At 39.4% G+C, this 16679-nt stretch overlaps 2 protein-coding genes across 3 annotated transcripts in view; one reads left to right on the top strand and one right to left on the bottom strand.

Moving 5' to 3' along the window:
* Positions 1–10494, top strand: part of LOC141653111 (factor of DNA methylation 1-like) — a 31499-nt gene extending 21005 nt beyond the window's left edge. Inside the window, exons 2-6 of the mRNA XM_074460760.1 lie at positions 8896–8985; positions 9066–9356; positions 9551–9766; positions 9868–10107; positions 10198–10494. Coding sequence (XP_074316861.1) covers positions 8896–8985; positions 9066–9356; positions 9551–9766; positions 9868–10095 — 825 coding nt within the window. The 3' untranslated portion in view covers positions 10096–10107; positions 10198–10494. The remainder of the gene's footprint in view (positions 1–8895; positions 8986–9065; positions 9357–9550; positions 9767–9867; positions 10108–10197) is intronic.
* LOC141653110 (factor of DNA methylation 1-like) overlaps positions 1–16679 on the bottom strand; it is a 275319-nt gene that overhangs the window by 123243 nt on the left and 135397 nt on the right. The gene's annotated exons all lie outside the window — the stretch shown is intronic.

Genomic DNA, 16679 nt, shown 5'->3' on the forward strand with positions numbered 1-16679 from the left:
AATGCTTGTATAAATGCTTGTACATTACATGATCACCATTTTCTAAACAAAACCATTTTTTCTTTCAAAAATCAAAACCCCTTTTCTCAATCAAAATTTCGAAATAGGCCATTTGATTAGCGCAAAATAAGCCGAAACTTTGTCCATATGTCGAGTCAAACTTCGGGCCTAAAACCCATTTCAAAACCAAATACAAAAACGAAAAAAAAAAACAAAAAAAAAGTCCAAAAAAAAAAAAACGAAAAAAAAAACAAAAAAAAAAAACAAAACAAAATAAAAACGTTTTATCCAAAGTATTTTCAAACCATGTAAATGCGAATATGTAAATTCAATTGGGCTAAGTTAGAGTCAAAGTTCAAACCGATTATGTCCTAGTCGGAACTCCGTCGAGTCATGAACCCGTCTTCCCTTACATTTTGGGTCTTTTCAAAATTCAAGTCAAATCCTAAGGCGTCACGCCGTCATTGTGGACCCCCCTACCCCAATTCAGTTAGGATCTAAACACTCGAGTCACACGTTCCGAGGCTCAACACACGAGTCTCAATGGGCCTCATATTTGAGTCTAAACTACAACAGTCTTCTTAACACCTATAAGCAATCCTCGAGTCCAGAATCAACACGTGTCATCAATCCCGTCAATAAGGTCAATCACATAAACATCACTCTGTCAAAGTCAACACTCGAGTCTAAAGGTCAAGGTCAAACACCGTGAATTCAAACACGAGAAGTCGCTCACGACATTTCACGAGTTCACAAGTCAAGTCTAGATGTGTCATTTTGTCCCTTCCTTGTTTGTTGCCTTGGTATGCGTGATCCCATGTGGAATCAAGTTGTAATGCGCGTCATTTCTGTCGAGTAGGAATCCAGCAAGTTCTGTCAATCAGCAAGGTCACGAAGAAGTTCAAGCCACAATCACCATGTCTCTCCAGGACGTTTATGCCATGGTCCTACAAGTTCAAGCTACAGTGGAAAATTTGAGCATTCGCGTCCTCACCCTTGAAAATGGAATGGTGGAAAAGAACATCCCACCTAGAAAAACCTCTAGTCTAGGTCGTCCAAAGCTTACCTCTTGCAATAACCATCGTCCTAGAAAGCCAAAAATAGCTGAAAGAAAACCTGGGAGGCATCAAAGGGTGCTTACTGATTTAGGCATGTCTTATGCCAATGCTTTGAAGAGACTCTCTGCCCAAGGCAAGTTACATCCAATAGGACCGACTCCGGATCCACCATTAGAGAAACAGGTGAACCTCTGGAAGGGCAACAAATACTGCTTATACCACCAAGGTAGAGGTCATGATATTGAAGAGTGTTTTCTCTTGAAACACACCATCCAAGATATGATCGAGGGGGGGATGCTTCCAGAGCCACCTTCTGTCAAGAAATCCAGGAAAACCGACCCTCTTGGGTCTAATATCACTAAACATGACGAAGAATCATCTCTAGACTGTTCTCATCTCCTCGATCCTTATGACAACGGAGATGTCAACATGCTTGAAGACGACGATATCCAAAGTGGAATGCTCATGCTTTCCATTGCCTTCGACAATAAATTTTCAAAAATAGAGGGAGCTATTGATAGCCTAAACTCTCGACTTTCCAACATGGAGAACCAGTTTGTTGAAATGGGTAAGAAGCTTGATGCCCAACCTCTCAAAATGAAAAGTGTCCAGACAAACCCTCAACCTGACAGTCCTAAAGCAACAAACGAGACACTTATCTCTAGTTCTTCCAATCCAAGCATCAAAATCAACAAAGTCAACCTCATAGAGCCTTTGTCAAAGAACTCTCCCAGGTCATTCACAAGTCTAGGCATACCGTACGCCCTAGCCTTAAACAAATTATCCTCTCTAGGTCTTCTTCAACCAATAGGGCCCACCCTAGATCCGGAAAGGAAGTCTAAGTTTTGGGATGGCAATTCGTATTGTCAATACCATAGAGGAAGGGGGCATGACACCGAGAATTGCTACAAACTAAAGAATATCATCCAGGATAATATCGAGAATGGCAAGTACCATGTATCGACCTTTGCTCAAGCCGACATTAAGTGTGATGGGGCTAAACTCATGGAAGCCCCACCCAGAAGACCGAGACGAGCTTCTAGAGCATTCGCTGACCTTAGCATTACTTATGCGACAGCGCTACAAATGTTAGTATCACAGGGCAAATTACACCTAATCGGTCCAACTCCAGACCCTGAAAACATACTACCTAGATGGGACAGTAATGCATATTGCCAATATCATCGTGGTAGGGGACATGATACAGAAGCGTGCTTTTGTTTGAAACATATGATCCAAGATATGATTGAAAGTGGGAAGTTGTCCCTCTCAACTTTTAACCTACAAGGTAGCTTAGGCAATCCTCATGGATATACCACTTATCAAGAAACTCTTCTTGACTGTTATCCTTCCAGTGTTCCCAATAATGAGGACGGGGTGCTCAAATGGGTGAATGCTCAAAGTCAGATGCCGAAGCCAGTTACTGGAAGAGTAAATGTTCAAGCGTGGGCCGATGATTACGAGTCTAGATCTAAGATCGAGTCAAAGTCTGGGTCTGAGTCCGAGTCTTAGGCTTTCTATCTCATATTTTGTTCTAGTGTCTTTCTTCGTGTCCATTTCCATTTCTAGTGACAATCTGGGGGCTGTCCCACGAGTCACGTGTCTTCTCGAGTCTATGTTAAGTACATTCACTACTCATTTCAATAAAAGTACACTTTTCAATCCATATATTCTATCCCGTCTCTTCCTTTATCCTTTTCCTGTGACAACAAGAATTGGTTTGAGACATTTTAAAAAACAAACAACAACAACACGTTCCAAGTCGATGTGAGTACACTTAGTTGATGTTCCATTCCAAGTTGTAGAGGACCCGAAACTCCGTGTTCTTTTTTCTTTACCTATTCCATGTCTGGCAATAGAAACCACAATATAACCCCTGTTTAGGACGAGCCTATCTCTAGAGATTCTAGGACGAATCCAGACCATCTCCCTTGTTAACGATCCATGACGGAAGGCAAGCCCATTCCCCACAATAAACAAACCCTGTTTACTAAAGACCAACCCGTTTCACACTAAAGGTGCTAGTCTGACCCAAGTCCATCCAAGACGATACGAGCCATGATGAAAGACAAAAGGCTCAATCAAGAGAAACCAAAGATCAATATCCAAGACATAAGAGTCAAAAGAAAAAGGCTCAATCAAGCAAGTCAATGTCAATACCCAAGGTTAAGGTTATCTTCGAAAACCTGATAAAAAAATCTGAGCAAAAATCCGAGATATATTCTAGACCGAGAACCTGAGTCTGAATCAAGAACAAGCATGAAATCAAATACTAAACGGAATACTCCTGAAGTCTATATAGAATCAAGACATCGATGAAAGATGGTCGGCTAGCACCCTCACTTAGCCTCTCACACATCATACACCCTAAGTCCTTCTCGAGACCGTTACCAGGGAGATAGTTAGGAATTTTGAGAATCCTCTCAAGCTCGTCAAATATACCCATCCTTTAGGGCCAAGACATGGAAACTTGATATCACGTCATTTTAATCTACCTTTATGTGCTCAGGCTACATTAAGCCAAGAGACTCCATTTCCAAGCCACATTACAAGCCATAATCCCATTAAGCCTTAACTTCACAAAATCAAGCTCCAGAGATTTGCTCATCAAAGCCTCTTATTTCCGAGCTCCACATTCCAAATATCCAATCCAGTTTCACCTTGACCCATACGCGGAGTCTTCAATACTTTGCTACCTAGGACGGGATATACCCATATCATCCTTAGGGTCCACTAAGTGTGCTCACATGACAAGGAATTTTTTTACAAAATTAGTTATACCTCTTTGGTCTATGATCAAAGGGAGTTATCTCAAATCGATTCTTCGAGTCACCAAAGGAATATTACCCTTGTGACCCATACACTTTAAGGTCCTGACAACATAAGCTTAGGCATACACCTGAACTACGATCTGGTTTGATTTCACCTACTCAGGTGGATACGTAGGCAGTCCTTTCTTACACAAGAAGGATACAACCACAACACCCAAACAAAATTAACCAAACCTCAGAACTACGATCTAGTTTGATTTCACCTCGCGTGAATACGTAGGCAGTCCTCAAGGACACAACCATCCCACTTCCAACTTTCAATCTCAATTATCAACCAGCACCTCTATACTGGGGGCTCCTTATTGTCGCCCAACCTCTTTTTACCAAAGTCCAGAGTCACCTTCTCATTCTGGGGGCTTCTCTTCCAAGATGCCACCCTTCCTTTATTCCTCTAAGTCTAGCTAGTACTCGGTCCGGACAACGACAAGGTCTTAGATCGATTCTCCAAGTCATCGCGCCTCAAGAGGGGTCTCTTTTATAGCAAACGATGTCCAAAGATGTCCAAGTAGACAGCTGATCCATGGCTCATGCCTTACCTTTATATGCCTTCATCATTCTTGCAATTCTTCTACCTTTGGAACTGATACGCATTGTCACCCACACTTGGCTAGGGGTTGCGCATACTTAAACAAAGTCGGTCAAAGTCATCCCTGTGTCGCGTCAAATCTAAGTTGGTGTCGCGTCAGTCCAGGCTAAGTCTACATTTCGCGTCGCGTCCATATAAGGTCTATGTCGTGTCAAGTCCTATGTCTAAAGCCCATTTGAATATGCATATACGCATTACAAACGAAAATTTCTTTGAACAAGTTTTAAACGACTTTTAGAAAGAAACGACTTGTGCAAAACCTATGTGTCTCCTCATTCGACGTCCATGTGATAATTGCTTACGTGCATATATTAGATTGCATTCTTGTGTGGCTACTAACCATGCAGGTAGGTATCGAAGCGATGATTTTGCGGTATTGCTCGAGATCCCTTTATCGGTACGCAGCAGAGATTTTGCAAAGTATTGCTCGATCCCTTTATCCAGTAGCAGAAAAGATATTTTTTAAAGATTGCTCAAATCCTTATATCCATCAGCCGCAGATTTTGCAAGTATTGCTCAAATCCTTTTCTCCAATAAGAGCGATAAAGATTTTGCGATTGCTTACTCAAGATTTCTCCCATGGCGATCAAGATGTTCCTAATCGTCAATATATTCCCCAACAAGAGTTCGCTTGAGACCGACGCAAGCAGATTCAACCTCAAGTTTTTGCCAGAGTTCGCTTGGGACCGACGCAACCAGATTCCCCAGCAGTTTCTACCGACGTCCTGCTACCCTCGATATTATTGTTTCCTCACAGAGTTCGGCAAAGGTGTTGTTCTCCAGAAGTTCCCAAGCCAGAGCCTCCTTTCTTAGGTTCGTAAACCCAAAGTTAGGATTCTTACCCCTAGATTTTTAGATCCCAAAGTGGCTTCCTATAGGTTCACAAACCTTTAAGCTCCCATACCAACGACCTTAGATTCATAAACCCATAAATCCTTTTGGAGTTCTCATACCATAGGAAGCTTGGATGCATGTGTCCAAAACAACAATTAGTAACCCAGTAGTTCCTAAACTTAACCCTAGGATCCCAATTCCTTTAGGTTCATAAGCCTTTAAGTTCCCATACCAGCCGTCCTTTTAGGTTCGTATACCCAGGTTCGCACACCTAGCTTCTTTTAAGTTCCCAAACTCCCTAGAGTTCATACACTTATACCCCTTAGGATATATACCCTTTAGGATCACATCCTTTAGGATCACACTTCAATAGAGTTCCTACACCCAAACCTTGGTTACCCCTTAAGTTGAACTTATATTTGGTCTCTCTCCCATTGATGCTTTCCTTTAGGGCCCCATACCCTAGCACAATTCCTATATATCCTTTAGGTCTTACCCTTAGCTCCCATGCTCAACCTTAGCTCCTACGCACCTCCGGAAGCATCTCGAGAAAGAAGTCTCAGGTATGGTCTCTTCTTATGGCTGGCGAGCCTCCTTACGTAGTCTAATGGACTTTAAACGACCCTCCCCGATAGTCGACAGACTCTAAAATGTTCCCGACGATTTATTGGTCCTTGGCTCGGACCCCTTGAGCGCCTTGCGTCGCCATAGTCGTCGAGTTGTAATCTTCGATTGACTGATGGCTATACTTTGACTTTCGCCTTGTCCAAGCCTCGGTCAAAGTGGGGGCTCAGAGACACCTCATTTCGCACCTCCCGCAAACCACCCGGTGATGATTGGGCCGCATGTTTGGTACGCGGAACGATTTGTGACAGTTCGTAAGATTATCGTCAAGTGATTGCTCAAACATTAATGTCTACCTCTTAGTTGTCATCTACGTCCCGATACGGTCGTTTTGGCAGTAATTAGAGTACATTTGGAGTCCGGGTCAAAAAACCGTCTTCATTTCCTAAAACCGTCAAATCCCGAGTCAAAGCAATGTGCTTGTCTACCTAAGGTTAGGATGTCATAAAATGTTGAGATTATATCTCATTTTGAGTCTCATGTCACTTCTTTAGGCTAAAATTAAAGTTTACATTACAAAATGTGCATTTCATTTAGCTAAAATGATAACCCGACCTTTAGGCCCACTTTACGAGGTCATAACGGATTTTTTGGGTCAGGCCTATTTCACATAAAGTTCTAGATCTTTCTTTTAGCTTTCCAACGCCACCGAAATCACCTTATTCCGAGTCTTGTAGAGAAAGTTATGCCTAAAATACGACAGGCTGTCAAACGCGTTTTCTACGCGCAAAGGAACCTACCCGGGAAAGGACGCAGCAGGTGTTGCGCCTCTTCCAAGGGACGCAGCTCTGCTGCGCCTTTTCCCAGGGCTTTCTTTTTGTCCAAGTTTCCGTGTTTTAACCTAAGTCGGTTATTTCCGGATCTTTCTTTCCGTGTCCTAGTCTTACCATAATTCCGTCGCGTGATTAGTATAAATAGGAGCCTTCGTTCCTCATATTTCTCACGCGAGTGTCCGCCCTTCTCTTCTCCCTTTGCATTCTAGACTTTGTTCTTACTAATTGGCGCCTACGTGCTTGGACTTCCGACCACGTAAGCTCGGATCTTCCGGTACCGACCTCTCTCCGTTGCATGACCGACCAATTTGACCAACTACACTCAATCAACTTAAATTAATCAATCGTTTTCCTCTTACGAGGGCACTCTCTTTGCATTCACGTCGAGCATTCACTAATCGATATCTTAGTTCATCTCGTTTCGTCAACATGTAAGTCTGAGGGTGTAATCTCTCCTTTTATTTATTGTACTTTAATTATCGTATCACCATTGTAAGATTTATGTCGAATACACCATTAAAACCGATTTCTAAAACCGTGCTTTAAAACTCTGTTTTTGCGGATTTCCAGTAGACAGACGTCGAGAAAAGACGCAGCAACTGCTGCGCCTCTTCGAAGGAGCGCAGTTCCTGCTGCGCCTCTTCGTGAGGGCTGCGCAGATTCTCGCTTCTTTTCTTCTTCCTCGTCCTCTGTAATTCGCTTCCTTTTTATTTGTTATTTGTTTGTCCGTTAATCCTTTGATATAATCGTCACTGATAATTCACATGTATATTGTACCACATAATTCATCATTCATTAGCATGTTTAGTTGTCATAAATCCGACTTAAATCCCTAATAATCCAATATTTGCGGGTTTTCGTCATTAAATTCAAACCCGGATTTTAGAGATTCAATTTGTTCATATTGAGTTTCTGGAATTCGTCATTGATATAGTTTAATCTGTTTAATCGCATGTTAGTCACATATCCGTTGTATATCCATCGTATTTAGCCTAATTGACTTATTTCAACAGAGGACTCATTAATATTTTTATCATAATTTCATGTAATTAATTCGTTTACATCCGTCTCATTCATGTTTATCGCTTTTATGACCATCATTCACATGTAATTAACCTGTTAATCACTTCCATCCGAATAAATATTATCAATCAATCATTAAATTTACCAATCGACATTAATAATTTGCGATTCGCTTCACGGCCCAGAACTCACCCTTGGAACAGACGCAAAGAATCGCTGCGCCTCTTCCAGAGGCGCGATCTCTGCGCTTGTTCCAGGATGAGTTCTGTCCCTGAACTCCGTTTCTGCCTTGACCTAGTTTGTTTAGTTTACGTATTAATTAACTATTATCCGTAATATCACCTTCTGTTTTGTTCATTAATTCTTTCTTTTATTCTTTTACTTCTTTTTCTCAAATTGTCCGTTTTAAAGGTATTTTCGACATAAATCGCCTATTCCATTGTAATTATTATTTCCATTATTGTAATTCATAGTTATTGTATTTCTTTTATCATTTGTATGTTTCCACATGTAAATCAACATTAAATCTTACTTCGACCCAATTGTATGCTAAATTACGTGTTTCACCGACTTAGTTAATTTTTCACATGCTAGGATTAATCTAATGGATGTTGCATTGCATGCATATAGCCGACGATATATCAAGTACGAATAACTTCCCTAATCATTAGTAGAGGCCGCTATCGAGGCGGGCGGGATTAGGTGTTCGATCAAAAGAGCTTCCTAATACGTACCCTCACCCCTTACTCCAGATATCTGTGAGCACCCGTGTTCATTGGCATCCACGAGAGTCATTCTAGACATAGAATGCTAAGGGTAACGATTGCTTAGTGTTCATGTCACTACTTTGTGTCTTGACATGACACGAGGTATTCGAACGGTTCCAATTTCCCATAAAAATTGGTGGCGACTCCATACAAAATGCAAACGCTTGTCCCGTTTCTCACCAAGCGCCCCCGTGGGCGGCCCGCTGTCCACAGCGCGCATCTGCCATCTCAGGATGTAACGCGTTAGCAATTTGTGTTCTTAAAATTTGTTAGTGTTTTATGTCTTAATCGGAATATGCTATGGAGAAAGGACACAAGAACTGATCTTGGTCGTGTTGTTGATCTTTCGGTTGTCTTTCCTGCTTTACGAAACTAACTTGTTATGATGTGGTCTCTTAGAATGATGAACGAAATAATTCGCTGCAAAACGCTTCTTTGGAGCTAAAGAGGGCAGATGGAAATGTTCTGAGGCTTGTTGAAGAGCAAAAGGTGACTGTAGAACAGATATGTGACATAACAGATGGTCATACTTTTATTTAGCATTCTTTAACTAAGATATGTATGTATAGAGGGAGAAGAAAGAGGCCTTAAAGAAGATTCTCGAGTTAGATAAGGAACTCAACAGGAAACAGAAGTTGGAATTAGAAATCGAAGAATTGAAGGGACAGCTTGAAGTCATGAAACATTTTGGAGATGGAGACGACGATGCTGCAAATGAAAGAAAGATGCAGGAGATGACTGAAGAACTGAATCAGAAGATTGAAGATATGAACCATTATGAAGCTATGAACCAAACTCTTCTCGTCAAAGATAGGCAGAGCAATGATGAGGTTCAGGAAGCTCGAGAAGTGTTAATTGCCGTATGTCTGCATATATCTTACCATGCAAAATATTTACATATATTCTTGTCTACTATCATTTGATATCCTTGATTTATATATACTCCTTTCAAAGAACGGAGGGAGTAGTAATCTTGAGCATGCTTATATCAGATGTTCCATGTGGGTACACGGATGTAGTTTGAGTTTCTGATTTCTGTGCGGATATGATTTAGGGGCTCCTAGAGATCCTCCAAAGTAGCCGCACTATTATAGGAATCAAACGCATGGGGGAAATTGACGAGAAGGCGTTTGTTACTGAGTGCAAGAAAAAGTTGCCAGCTTATGAAGCACTGATTAAGGCCAGTGAAGCATGCTCCCTATGGCAGGAGAATCTGAAAGATTCAGCATGGCATCCTTACAAAATCATTCATGTTGATGGAAACCCTCAGGTCTGAATTTTATTACTGTTTTTCGACTGACATCCTTACAACTAACGCTTTTGAAGTTTGAAACATTCACTTGAATTGTAATGTAAGAATTCGTGATACAGGAAATCATTAATGAAGAAGATGAAAAATTAAAGCAGCTGAAGGAGGAATGGGGTGATGAGGTATATAACTCGGTTACAACAGCTTTACTTGAGCTTAATGAGTATAATGCGAGTGGAAGGTACGTGGTCAATGAGCTTTGGAATTATAAAGAAGGACGAAAGGCCACTCTCAAAGAAGTAGTTAGCTATATTTTCAAGGCTTTGAAAATTCGGAAACGCAAGAGGTGAATCCGTCTGTGGGTAAGAATCTGTCTTGTTCCCAGTTTTCCTTGAGTTTCAATTGTCTGCTGCATGCTTTTTCCGAAGATCTGATTCTGTTTCTCGATGCAGTTACTTTTTGACAGGATGAATCAGATTTTCTCCTCCAAATTCGACATCCTGGAACTCTAGTACTTATCGTTGTGTGTTGGACGATCATGAATAAAGCAGAGCTCAGGTGATACGACAAATGGTGCAGCGTAGTTAGTTTAATAGCTAATCACTTATTTAACTTCTGATGTTAGTTTCATCTAAGTCGTCTTCCTTTTGAGATACATTTATCATCAGAAGCTCTCTAAAATATTATCTCATTTTGAGGATGACCTGTGGTATTACTGAATTTCTTGTCGTATTGCTGTGTTTCACTCTGAATTTTGGTTTTAAATCGAGTTTCGTAACGAGGTATTGAAATTGTGGGAGTCATGACGGTAACTAAAATTCTAAAATTTGTGTAGAGAACAGGACACCGATAAAGTGTATGTAAAAGATTAAAGTCCGTAGGTGAAAAAGTAATTCCGCTTTACAAGGGTGTACACCAGATTAAAGTCCGTAGGTGGAAAAGTATTAAAGGAATGAGAATCTTTATACTTTCTTGGAAGTTGGAATGCTTGGTCGCCTAAGTCCTGATATTCTCAAGGTAAGGTATGAAGTGCGAGAGAAAGCCGGCGAAAATAAGGTCGGGAGAAGTACACGAACACAAATTCTTGTTGAAGACGGTTTTAACCTTTCAAATAGGTCAAATAAATATCAAATGGTACAATAAATTGCCTTGGATACAATAAAGCGGGAAAGTGGTAATTTAGCCCCATAACTTTGGCTAATTGTGAGATCAAACTCCTTAAGTTTAGATTGTAGCAATTAGGCCTATAGGTTATACAAAAGGTGAAATTAAACCCTTATCCAAAATCTCATAAGAAATTCATTTTCTCATGTCACAAAAACTCAATTAGGTTATATTTTGTTTAAAGAAAAGTGCAATTTTTTTTTACAAAAAAAAATACGGAAAATTTACGTGGTACCCTCGAACTTTGTCATTTTACATGTGGTACCCAACTTTTTAAGTTTGTGTACATAATACCCTTCATGTTTAATTTTCATGCACAACATACCCTTTTGTCGCTATAAAAAAACTCAATTATGCATAACTCCTAGACTGGAATTCAGAATAGGCCAATTTTTTTTCCTAAAATGAATATCTCGTCATAATCTACGATTTGAGAAAAAAAAATTGTCGACTGACATTTTATAGGGTTTTTTTTAACGAAAATCTCAAATCAATAATATCTTCGATCTTAAATTTCCAAATAACCATTTTCGTTTTATCAATTCATAGATCTTGAAAAGGTAATCAATCTGGGGAAAAAAATTATTGAATTCCGATTTCTTATCTATGATTTATGCTCATTTGAAAACTTTAAGAACGATAAAAAAGGCACGTTGTGCTTGAAAATCAAATCTCGAGGATATCATGTGAACAAACTTAAAAAGTTGGATACCACGTGCAAAATGACAAAGTTCAAGGATACCACGTGAATTTTAGACTTTTATAAAATTCTGAACTGTTTTTGAGAAAATCGTCATTTTTATTAAAATATATCTCTATTACAAAAAAAAACTAAGCACTTATATTTTTTGTATGTCTCATCTTTTCACAAAAAAAAATGTAAAAAAAATTAGATGTTTTTTTTTATTTCGTAGAAAATTGTTTAACACATTTAAGAAAAATATTCAATTCATTACGAAAACATAAATATTTTAATTTTTATGAAATAATTTAAAATCTTATCTAATTAATGCAAATTCATTTTAAATTGTGATTTCATCATTAACTTTTATTTTGATTGTATATATTGTAAAAAGTGTAATTAATTTCAATTATGTAATATGATATATTGAATTTATCATGAGATTTTGGATAAGGGGTTTAATGTCACATTTTGTGATAACAGTATAGCTGTTCACTGGTATTTCAAGTGATAGGCTATGGAACTTAACAGAAGTAATTTAGAGGAAGAAGAGAAATGATTATATTAATTTCACTACAAAGAAAAGGTTCCATAGCGACGGAAAACTCCGTCGCAAATATGCCAATCCCGTCGCAAAAACAGAACTTGCGACGGATTTAACCCGTCGCTTTATTTCGTCACAAAATTTGGTTTTGCGACGGGAATTCCGTTGCAACTAAATATCTGCGACGGATCAAAGCGTCGCATAAACCCGTCGCAAAAGAGGCACTTGCGACGGAAATTCCGTCGCCATTCACTGTTCATGGGAGGCCACGTGGACATAATGGTCAACCAAAAAGTCAATATCTGCGACGGAAAATCCGTCGCAGTTCACTGTTCATACAGGCCACGTAGGCACAGTGGTCAACCATAAAGTCAATATTTGCGACGGAAATTCCTTCGCAGAACACTATTCATGTAAAGCCACGTGTCCCCAAAGTCAACCAGAAAGTCAACATTTGCGACGGAAAATCCGTTGCAAAATCCGTCGCAGGGCAGAATGAACCAGGGGGTTTACAGCGCTTTTCCAGCTCCCCCATTGCTTTGAAAGCAATTACATATACTCCCGGTTTCCAACAAACATACAGAAAATCCAGCAATTGACAAATTCACAACTCGTTCAAGATGAGATTTCCAAACAACGTCTTCGCATTAACTTAAAATAAAAGGTTTACAACCGTTTAGTACAATAATTGTTCAACAAAGAAAGCTAAATAAGTCCATAAACTACGGGGTAGGAGATCAACTAACAACTACTAATCAATACACGTGAGTAGGAGTAGGCCTAGCATTGTCGCCACCATCATCATCAAAGTCATTTCTAGCTTGAGATACACCTCCGGGGTTACAAGTTTGAGTGGTAAAACCTTGTTGGCTCAAGAACTCCTCTATTGCCGCAAGCCTTTGAGATTATTCGGCCTCGACTTGCTTTAGTCGGGCATTCTCTTTTGCAACTCTACCAACAAAACCCGGAGTATGAGGAGTAGAAAAGAGGTTACCAGTCGAGCGGCGGTGGTGCTCCCAAATTTGTGGTGCTGCATTTCCCGCGCCAAGTACTCTACCTTTCTTATCAAACCCTCCATGTTCTTCAATATAAATTTCATTATCATCAATGTTCTCGACCCCTTGACTCTGAAGCTCAGTTTTCTTTGAGATGATTTTACCCTATATCAATAAAAAACGAAAGATTAGATACCATATACTAAATAATCATGATTGAAAAAATGAGTTAAAAATTAAATAATTATAGTAACTTACGAAGAGTTGACCAGTTTTTTTGGATAACCATCCTTTTGTGCTATGCTTCCTTGTCTTCTCCAACAATCGCAAAGCGGACGGAATATCTCCTTTCCCATCTTTATCAATCTACAATTTTGATACTTGTTAAATATAATTACTAACTTTAAATAAAGTTAAAGAAAAAAAAGGTAATAAATTAAAAAAGGAAGTGAAGAAATTACCATTGAGTCCATATATTGCAAAGTGATTTTTCGACCCATTACGTGAGTAGCCAACGCCTTCCCTTTCTCGTCACTTCCCGACCTACGGTTGGCCGAATTCTGCTCCGATCTTCCCGTGAAACTAGGATCTTCAAGTGGTCTATTCTTCAATTGACGGTGCAACTCAACACTAATCCAATCCGGCTTTTCATGCTCTTCCTTATGATAAGCTCGATAAATCATTTGCCGTAAACGGGTCTTCATGGCATCTTCCCAAGCCTTCTTAACCCTTGCCTTGTCGCGGGGATCGTAACTAACACGCCACTGTTCAATAAACAATAAAGTTAGAAAATAAACTTTATTGTAAATAAATATAAAATAAATGAATAAAATACCTAATATTAAATTAAATGACAATTGCTAATACCTCAAACCATGCCCACCAATCCTTCTTTAGAGTAGATGACGCCGATTTCCAATTAGGAGCATGTTCTTTGTAGTTGCATCCAATAGTATTCGAATTCAAGTTCACAACTTTTTCATCACTGAACCTGAAAAAAAAGAATGAGAATATAATAAATATATATATATATATATATATATATATATATATATATATATATATATATATATATATATATATATATATATATATATATATATATATATATCATTATAAAAATAATTAATTACGAAAAAATAACATACTTACCAAACGCCATCTTGCTCAAGAGAATCGAGAGGAATTTTGTCAATCGCTGGTATTTCTTCATTCTCGTTTTCTGTCCTTGGTTTCTGCATTACTATTACTACCATGTCTTCGTCTCCTCGACGCCATAGAAACCAACTAAATTCTTCAACATTGTTAGAAATCAAATAATAGCAACCAAATAAGAAATTGGCAAAGTAAGAAATCAAATAATCAAATAATAGCAACAAAATAAGAAATTGGCAAAGTAAGAAATCAAATAATCAAATAATAGCAACAAAATAAGAAATTGGCAAAGTAAGAAATCAAATAATAGCAACCAAATAAGAAATTGGCAAAGTAAGAAATCAAATAATCATATAATAGCAACAAAGTAAGAAATTAAATAGTACTCCCTCCCTCTCGGTCAAGTAATCAAATAATAGCAACAAAGTAAAAAAATAAGATTGAATAAAAAGTAAGATTGAATGAAAACAAACTAGATTTCATTAAACTAAGCCATACGGCATCTACAACTAATAGTACCAACAAAGTAATAAGATTGAAAGAAAGGGTACAAAACATCTACAACTAATATAAATCCTAGTCATCATCATCATCATCATCATCATCATCACTTAAATTAGTGTTTTCGTTGCTTTCAAAAAGCGATTCTAAAAAATCCTCATCATCATCTTCTTCTATGTTTTGGTAAATTTCTACCAATTTAGGGTTAAAGTGGTCTTAGCGTTAGGTCTGTATTATGATTTAATTGATTGTCGTAGGTTAACCTGTATGAACAACGTAAATAACGAACACAAGCGATTTTGGTGACGCGGAAAACCCGATGTGGGAAACAACCGCGGGGGGAGACGGAATCCCACCAATATTTTCACTATAATTCGGGAGGAAATACAGTTTGTACGATTATTATGAATGCTAGGGTGTAGTTCTTGTATTTTCTGATGATCGTTCTTCCTTGCATTGAGGCGCCTTATATAGGGGAGCTCGTTGGGCTAGGGTTTCTTGCTTTCACTCCAAGTTATCCCTAATTTGACACTGGGTAGGACTTTCCTTCTTCGGATCTCACAAGATGTTGGACTTCCACAAGCTTCTCCCGGGTAGACCAAAGCCCACATCCTGCGCTGCTTGCTGATGCTGGCACCCTGACTCCCTGATACCCTGCATCCCATAACGCTTCCAGGCCTGCTGCCCCAAGTCAGCCCATATCCAGATTTTGGGCCTAACAGTTTGCCCCCAATTTTCTGCGAAAAGTGCAACCCTAATTATTTGAGCGGGAAATTGCAGTGTATCGTTGAGTGACTTCTCGCATACTCCATTTCAATTCACATTTCTCCAAAACCCCAACTACCCACTCCTATTTAATCTCACCCGTCCACCATTCTCTCTTTCATCATCATTTCGTCTCCTCAAACCTTTCAAATTTCCGTCTCCCCAAATCCCTCTTTGTCAACGTCCTTTTACTGCCAGCGCCGCCTTCATCCGTCTTCTCACGTACTTCTATTTCTCTTTCCTTGTTTACCATGGCAAAGACCCGTTTAACATCATCTTCCCCCACCACCATCGACCTTGAAAACGATGACTTCCCTTCACAGGGAGTTCTCAAAAGACCGCATTCCGGCGACTCCCACCTAACCCAAGAGGACATCCCTAGAATCAAAGCCCTGCTTGGGTTGGGTGATGACGTGGTGATCCTCAACCCCAAACCCGGTCAGAAAGCGGACGCCTTTCGTTCGGGGTGGATCTGTTTGTACACCTACCCCTTCGTCCTTGGCCTTAAATTTCCCTTCCCCCCGATGATCCAAGAGTTCATCCAACTGAACTCTCTCCCTATGGCCCAAATTGCTCCTTATGCGTGGAGGATCCTCTTGTCTACTGTTGCAGGGTTTATCCAGGATTTGACCGTGCATGGTCATCAACCTGTATGCCCCATTCTTGATAATGCTTTCGACCTGATATGGCCCTTCCCATTTGTAGGCAAACTTGCCTGCTTTGTGGTTCTTGGTATTTTCGAATACCCTTCTGAGTACTAGGTGATAACAAGGAATTTGTCGTCTTATCCCTTTACCAAAACTATTTATAACCCAATTAAATGTAGTATTTAGTCGGGGTCGAACACGAAGACGGCGGGGGTTTCTACTAGGTCCGACTTAGAGTCAAGTTTAATCAACAATGAAAGGAGGGGTTTTGGTTTTAACTACTAGAGCAAATAAACAAACAATCTAGTGAAGATGAATTCAAATGATTAAAGGCTAGGGCTTTCGGGTTCATCTAAATGGTTTAAGGGCAAACATGATGATTTAAGGGGTTTATGGTAAGAGTTTATCCTAAGATGCAAAATCAATGTCTTGATTATCCTAAAGGTGACAACTAACTCTCATTAAGTATCACACTTCTCTT

This window comes from Silene latifolia, chromosome 4 (genome assembly GCF_048544455.1).
Source record: "Silene latifolia isolate original U9 population chromosome 4, ASM4854445v1, whole genome shotgun sequence".
NCBI classification, from domain to species: Eukaryota; Viridiplantae; Streptophyta; class Magnoliopsida; order Caryophyllales; family Caryophyllaceae; genus Silene; species Silene latifolia.